Raw genomic sequence first — 7945 nt, forward strand, 5'->3', positions numbered from 1 at the left:
TTGCTAAAAGCAAGGAAAATAATATTTTGCATTTTCACTTATTACCATACAATATTAATATATGATAATGTAATTTATTGATAGAAGATTTTTGATCAATATTCGTATCTATTTTTATAATTGTTTCGTCTATCCGGAAATTAATCTGAAATCAATTAGATTTACATTCTTTTTAGCAATATATGATACATATAAAATATTTTTTTTAGCTCTTGTATCGTCTCGAAAAATCATCGGGAAATTTCCTCTTAGCAATGCATAATATATATAGGATAGTTGAAGTAGAGACCAAATGCATGCATGCAATGCACACAATTTTAACATATTGAAAAGCGCATGAATCTCATTGTATATACTTACATATGTATTCCTATATTGAACTTTCCATTCAAGCTGCTGATATTTCTAAACAAATGACAATATATGCATCATAGCTTGAACGGAAAGTCACACCGAAAGCGCGGCACTTAACATGTTTAAATACTTGAACGTGTTAATATCAACACCTTTATATCAATACTATCATGATTAGATTTGAATTCACTATAATATCACTATAATAATCGTTGCACCGCATCAGATACACTTATACTATATTTATTATTTATTTGTGCATTAATTACTAACGTATATTTTATATTATATGTAATGAAAAAATAATAATGATAACAATAATAATAATAATAATAATAATAATTATCATTATCAAGAGATATAAAATAATTCTAAAAAATAAAAAATAAAATAAATAATAACAATATTGGCATCGATTATCGATCATTTATATTAATATAAGAAACAAATTCTCTGAAAAGATCGTAACAAAGCACAGGAATGAAAATATAAATAATAATAATAATAACTGAACGATATTTAATATAATTTGGCATCGAACGAATTTTCATCGAAAATAAATCATGGAGAAAATAATGATAATAATAGAAATAATAATATTATCATTAGTTGACACTTCATTTGTTAAGCACGAAATTGCCGTGAATTATCATTACGTATTTAAAGCAAGTATTTTATCACAGTGTGATTTTTTTTGTCCCAGTATACTGGCTACCGTACTAACTTCATTCAATACTACCGAAATCCTGAGTAAAGTTGTTTTTTTTTTTTTTTTAAAGAGAAAGTTCTTCAGAGGGAGAAAGAAAAATAATAAAAAATATCGAACAAATTGAAACTTATAAACAATAACAATATAGCCTCATATTGAATTCATCGACACAGGCACTCTGTTTCCCATATGCGTTCAATCTACTAACCGATCCTACCAACTTGTTAGTCTTGTTCTCGCTTCTGTACCGTATTGTGCCCTCGAATATCGCGTTACCAGGTTCCGTTTCAACCGTGATCGTATAATCTACGAGACTTTGCTCATCCTCGTCCCTCCACGCTTTCGCGGCTTTAATTTCTTTCAGTTTCAAAATCGCGCATTGCACGAATTTCTTCAACATGTTATTTAATTCCGAGACCAAAAACATCGCTTTATCTCTGAGATTCTCGTCCTGCGCAGAAACATCATAACTGTTGTGACACATACACCAATGGCTGGCAATACCCGCCATTGTGCACGTCCTATAGTCAGGAATCGGCAAAAACAAACTGATCCCGCGTGGCAAATTGTTATCTTTCGGCATTGTTCTTGAACGAGTCTTAAGACGTGATTCTTCTAGATTTTCGAGATTCATTATGTCTATCAAAGTTTCGTGCAAATCAAAGGCTGTAGTTAAGCTCCGCGTATTTCTTCGTAAATTTGTCCAAGCCACTCGATACTTTTCTCTCCACCAACGGGGCAATACGAGAAACACGAAAGGAAGACTGTCCTCCATTCTACCTTGGTAAGTTTGCCGAAAACTTCCCCATCTCATTCCATGATCGCTCATCACTATCAATGCCGTTTTGTTCATCAATCGTTCGTTGTAAAGATACGTGATCAAATTGTAGTAAGATTCGTCGCCCAATTGTGGATAATTGAAAAAATCATGGGTTAAGCTAGCCTGCCAAATCATCGCAAAGTATGGATCCGCGGAAAATTGCGAGACGATTTTCTTCGTGTAAGTTAACAAATTGTCGAACGTTTTTCTGGTCCCTACGCAGAGATTCGCATTCAATTTGTGAGTATTGCCGATATCCTTCTCGGACGCTATGCAGAATGGTCTGAGATAATAATCGGTCGGTTGGATTCGAAAGCCTCGTTTCAAATAATTGAACGTGGTCATGGCGCAAGCATCCTCGGCAAAAGCTGTTCGATAACCAAACGCGCTAAAATTTTTCCAAATCAAGGGGCACTCGTCAAACGTTTTATCTTTCTTTTGCCAACACAAATCGTGCAATTCGCCAGCGGATAACCCGCTCAGAACAGGTACTAAATTCGGATAAGTGTTATCGGCCACTTTGGTATAGCCCAACAATTCTACCGTTCCAAGCTCTTCTAACTTATGGACAGTTTTCGGCATCATTCTATGAAAATTTAATCTGGAAACCGAATCGAGGCCGATTATTAATACGCTAAGATGTTCGGTTTTCGAATTGGCAGCTCTGGCTTTCTCGCATTTCTTTTCCACTGATCGGAAACGAGGCACGAATGCGTGATAATCCTTGTATATCACTTCGTTATTGCGCGAACACTCGATCTTCACGAATTCGGTATTCACAATCGTTGAGTTTTTGAATTTGAAACATTCGTTTCCATATCTGTAATACATCAAATATTTGGATTAATAATAAATCACGGCATTAATTGAATTTTTTTATTTTTAAACGAGAAACGATATTTTTTCGAGTTGATAAAAAGAGATTGATATGAGTTTAGAAATTAGTATCATAATAGAGATAGAATGATCAGTCTTACTGACGTAACAACGTTATCCTCGTTTTTCATTCGCCAGAACGGGCGCCAACAGCAATCGATCTCCTCCGAATTATTGTAAAAATGGTTGATCGCGTCTGGATTTACGTGCAATGCAGTGTCGTTTGAATCGACCAATGGTAAATGATTTCCGTGCTCGCAGACAAGTGGTTTCTCCCTTTGAATGTATTGTACGATCGCCGAGTCGAAAGGATCCATATCTGGGATTCGGCAACCTTTGTTGCGGACCAGGAAACCAGAGTTGGTTATAGAAGCCAAGAAAGGTTTCAATTCTACATAATTTTCTGAAAATAAAGGAAAAAGGCATTGATCAAGTATTTGACTGTTATTCAAGTTTATCGATATTTAAAAATAATTTTTTTTTTTAACTCGCTGTTAAGCGTTCGAAACAGAATTTTCCAATATTTCTGTTCCATCCAATAATTTGCAAAACACGAAATGTTCGTTCAAAATATTTAAATACATATGAACTTTTATAGAGGAATTATTTTATTTTTTCTTTTTTTTTTTTTTTTTTTTAAATACCTTGTGAACTATCATTGACCCCAATGGCTCCGTATCGTATCACTCGAAATTGATCCGTGTTGAATGTATTAATCACAATTAGCGAGATAAACAAGAAGATCAGCAATCCTATCAACCATTTTCGTAACCGTAAATGACTCGTATATATTTTGTTATCGAATTCGAAATTGAAAGTGCTATGTTCATTATTTAGCACTCTTTTGCTACCACGAAACACAACCTGAACATAAAAATTTTTCTTTAGATATAAATATAATCGATATAATTTTTATTAAATTTTATTAAATCTTTGCAAAATAATAATTTATAAGATAAATTTATCGTTTCGTTATCTTAACGAGTTTTATCAAACATAATTTAAATACATTTCGCCCATTCTCGATAGAATTTGAACAGATCTTTAGATTAGATAGCTTTATCATGCAAATATTAGTTGAAAGGATATATATATATATTTATTTTAAATGTTTCTTCAAAAGATTAAAAAAATTGAATAATTTTAAAAGAAAAAAATTTATAAAGATTGGAAAAAATTTAACGGAATATCTCTTGTTATTGAAATGATTATAAAATCTAATATAATCTAATCTAATATAAAATATATCGCATGTAAGAAAAGCAAAAAAATAGAAAGATAATAATATTATTTTCGTTTATAAAAAGGAAAGATAACAAATCAATATACATTTATGTTATAATGTTATATGTTAAAATATAATATAAAATAATATATGTTAAAATATGAGATGCAATAAAAATAATTGTATACTTATAGAAAATATTATTTCTGATACATTTTTATTTATTTATTTATTTATTTATTAACGATCTCTCAATTTTAAGGATCGAAATAAATCGAGTAAATAATCAAATGGATGTAACTAAGGAAAAAGGATTAAGATATTAAATGGCTTAACGGTTTCGAATCATATAGCTATTGGATATAAATTAATTTTTATTCTGATTAAAAGATCGATTTTTTTTTTTTTTTTTGATTTTCTTCAATTAACTTTCGATAGAAAATTTTCTAGAAAAAAAAAATGTATTTTTGTTTACTTATCTATTCCCGATTGTTGCCAATTGCTTGATATTTTTTTACAAATTGCGTTCTAAAAATAGGAAAATGTATAATAAACACAACCGACGAACTTATGTAAAAAGTTGATAAATTAATGAATGTTGTTATACGAACAATATTCTCGAAAATAGTGATAGTTATAAAAAGTTTGCGAATCGTTCGAAATAATTTAGGATATTGCTTTCTTTTTGGACGTATCACTGCATCCAATAACAAGATAAATGATAGATCAATGATCAATGTTATCAATGATGAATATCAAAATTCGCGAACAATATTTACAAACAGTTTGCAAAATTTGTACAATTACCCCAATTTATCACTTTTCTCTTAATTTCTTAAAAGAAAACCGGTACGTTAGTTGCGTTTATCGTTTTGCGTAAAAATCGAGATTTTTGAGTGAAACAATCGTCGATCAAAAAATCTGCGAAAAATTTTACTTTTTACTAGTTCTAATTCATTTGAATTGTGATTGATTATAAATAATTTTATAATTAGACACATTAATTATAAACAGTTTGATTTCATTTCGCTCGGGAAAACAATTCTCGCACAAAAAAATTTACTTTTTCCACTGCGAAAAATTTCACTTTTTACGTCCCTAATCGTGATCCCCTTGCGATTATTATAATTATAAATAGCTTCGAATCGCGTTCGATTTCGTTTCGCTCGGGAGAAACTTCGATTATCGATTTATTTAAAATTTAAATTTCATTGTTTTCGAAAAGATCGCCTGGTATTTATAGAATGCGAAGGAAACAACATCGACGAAATATTTAAATCTCGCGTCGACGAACGAACTCGCGACGAGGAAAATGCAGAACAGATATGCGGAAACGGGCGAATTTCTAGAAGAAATTTGATTCCCTTGGTTCGCGAAAAGTAGCTAGAGGATATTATCCGTTTCATAATAAAAGAAAGAAAGAAAAGAAGAGAAACATTTCGACGACTTACCTCGTCTTGGGATTGATCGCACATACCAGGAGAACCTTTTTCGTTTGTCGATTTCGAGTGATTAAAAGATACTGCAAGTATGAGTGTATACATTATCCGATGTAAATTTTATCGCAAATGGTATTTTCAATCGTTATCGTATCTTCACTTGATATGGAAATTTACGATAAACTCTTCTTCTCGAACTATATTATTTAAAATTGTATATATATATATATATATATATGCACGTGATGTAATTGTTACTGAATATTTTATTATTATTAGAAATTAGAAATAATTCACGGGATGAATAAGGAAAATAAATAAAAAAAAAAAATAAAAAAAAAGAAGATGAAAAGAAAAGAGAGAAATTAATTTATCGCAACGACATTAAAAAATTGAAATCTCTCGTTATATATTATATAAAATATATTATATAAATTATATAAAAATAATTATTTACCGGCTTACCGATCGATTTTTTTGACACCTTCACTTCCTTCACTTTCACCGTCATCCTTTATCGAAATGATCCCAAGTCCAGGCATGTTTGATAAAATTGCACACAGAATTCTTGATATATCACTGTTCTGTTGCCAATTTTCCTTCTACGTCATCCCGTAATCAGGATTATTTGTAACGATAAAATTTAACTTTCAGGCGTGGTCTTGTGATCGATAATAAAAATTGGCAAAAGTATTTTTTTCCCAATTTAATCAACTTAATTGCTTGGAAACAATGTTACGACGATAAGCACTATTGATTTAGATTTTTTACGGATTTTAAAAAATGTTGTTAAGATAAAAAAATGTGTATATCGATATTTTAGACTGATCGAGTTCCGACACACTTCGTTATTATTATCATTATTGTTGTATATAAAAATCGAAAATTTTCAGTTCCATAATTTTTTTTTTTTATTAATCAATCGTGGTTGACATATATCAGAGACGTTTGCAAGACATTTTTACAGTGACCGAAAATCACTTAATATCCCCACACTTTTCAAATACATTTTTCGTTTAAAAAAAAACAAAAATTAAAAACATATACACGAAGCGTGTTAACCAGTATTGTAATAGTTGTGCAACGCTCCGTGGACTTCATATGAAGTTGATGATAATTTGTATGTGTGTCGGCATAATTCGTCGATCTTTCAATTTGACATAGTTTAACGGATCACTAAACGCCTTGATTCGACGTCGTCCAACATCAGGAAGATTTCAATTTTGCGCACTTGAACGTAACGAAACTGACGTTTCGATGCATTTTAAATGAGGATGGATGGCGATGATTGTCGAGTCAAATTTCTTGTCACTTTCGCTTACCACCCTTTATCATCCCCTCCATCTCTCCACCGTTTTTTTTTTTTTTTTTTTTTCAAAAGAATCAGATTCGACGCATCATTCTCGTCCAATTTTCCTGCCACTGGCGAAACACCCTTCCGTTCAATCCCCGCACGAGAACCGAGGACAAGACCGATCAAATCCACCGAACCGCGTGAACGACATGTACGAAAAATATAGGAGGAATCGTATTCACCAACACTATCACCATTTGTCACGTTACCGCATTTGTTCAATCTTCATCTTCATGCATATATATATATATGCATGTATGTGTGTATATATATATATATATGTATTATATACAGGTTGCCCGATGACAATTTTATATAATTGGCCGAATGAAACTTAGCGTGGAATCTGAAACACGGGATGGGAAGATGGGGGGAAACTGGGTTTGAATCGAGTGGAAAAAATCGCAGTTCGGATAGGAGAGCGGAGAGATCGGAGATCGTACAATTTTGTTTTCCTCGTGTTCTCCACGTGGCCACGTGGGAGACCGGTTAGTTAGGTGTAATTCCCGGAAGACGATCGAGGCAGTGACGAGGCGTTGCCACGGCTAGGATTCTAGCGGAATGCATAGGGAGGCCGCGACCGGTGAGGAAACGAGAGGAGGAGAGACGAAAATCTGGTCGATAGAAACGGCAGCGCGCGCGCGCGCCCACGCGTTGCCTTCTCTTGCATTCGGTTGATATGTCGCCTGAGTTAACAGCCGTTTCTGTCTCACTCTTCGGTCCACCGGTCATCGTTGATCGAATCGAGTGTTGTCCGCTTTCGAATTGGGATGAAAATTCTTTTCCGATTTCAAGAAAAATATATACGAAATAATCTTTCGCCGTATTACGATCTTCGTCTTTATCATTCGTTTCATTTAGATTTCCCATTGATTCAATTTATATTCGTTTTACTTTCGATTTTATATTGCCTTTGCTCTACTCTACTTCTTCATTGATTTATTTATTTATTTGTTTGTATATCTATATCTTTACGAATTTGATAAATAATAAAATAATAAAAAGCAAATAATCTTATATTACTTGAGATCTTATATTCATAAAATAGATAAAATAGATAAAAGAAAACATAAGCACTCGTAATTAATGATAGATTAACATGAAATTCGATTTAAATATAGATCGATTGAATACGTATATATATATATATATATATATATATATATTG

The 7945-nt window shown here is 32.0% G+C and overlaps 1 protein-coding gene and 1 long non-coding RNA gene across 2 annotated transcripts; one reads left to right on the forward strand and one right to left on the reverse strand.

Annotated features, from left to right (window-relative positions):
• Window positions 1-1042: 1042 nt before the first annotated feature.
• Window positions 1043-7372, reverse strand: LOC102679390. Its single transcript, XM_006621919.2, has 5 exons — window positions 5889-7372; window positions 5436-5620; window positions 3404-3623; window positions 2865-3162; window positions 1043-2703 (listed from the first exon to the last, which is right to left on the reverse strand). Exons 2-5 carry the CDS (start codon window positions 5526-5528, stop codon window positions 1191-1193), a joined length of 2124 nt encoding a protein of 707 aa, XP_006621982.1. The 5' UTR covers window positions 5529-5620; window positions 5889-7372; the 3' UTR covers window positions 1043-1190.
• Window positions 1583-3490, forward strand: LOC116186381. The gene is made up of 2 exons (XR_004151364.1): window positions 1583-1847; window positions 2898-3490. It is a non-coding gene; the product is annotated as an uncharacterized LOC116186381 (long non-coding RNA).
• Window positions 7373-7945: the final 573 nt, after the last annotated feature.

This window comes from Apis dorsata, unplaced genomic scaffold, assembly GCF_000469605.1.
Source record: "Apis dorsata unplaced genomic scaffold, Apis dorsata 1.3 scaffold_650, whole genome shotgun sequence".
NCBI lineage: Eukaryota > Metazoa > Arthropoda > Insecta > Hymenoptera > Apidae > Apis > Apis dorsata.

Coding starts and splice junctions, on each gene's coding strand:
- LOC102679390 (XM_006621919.2), bottom strand. CDS start 5,528: ATGTATACACTCATACTTGCAGTATCTTTTAATCACTCGAAATCGACA. Junction 3,624..5,435: donor GCGATCAATCCCAAGACGAG/GTAAGTCGTCGA, acceptor TTTTATGTTCAG/GTTGTGTTTCGTGGTAGCAA. Junction 3,163..3,403: donor GGTCAATGATAGTTCACAAG/GTATTTAAAAAA, acceptor CTTTATTTTCAG/AAAATTATGTAGAATTGAAA.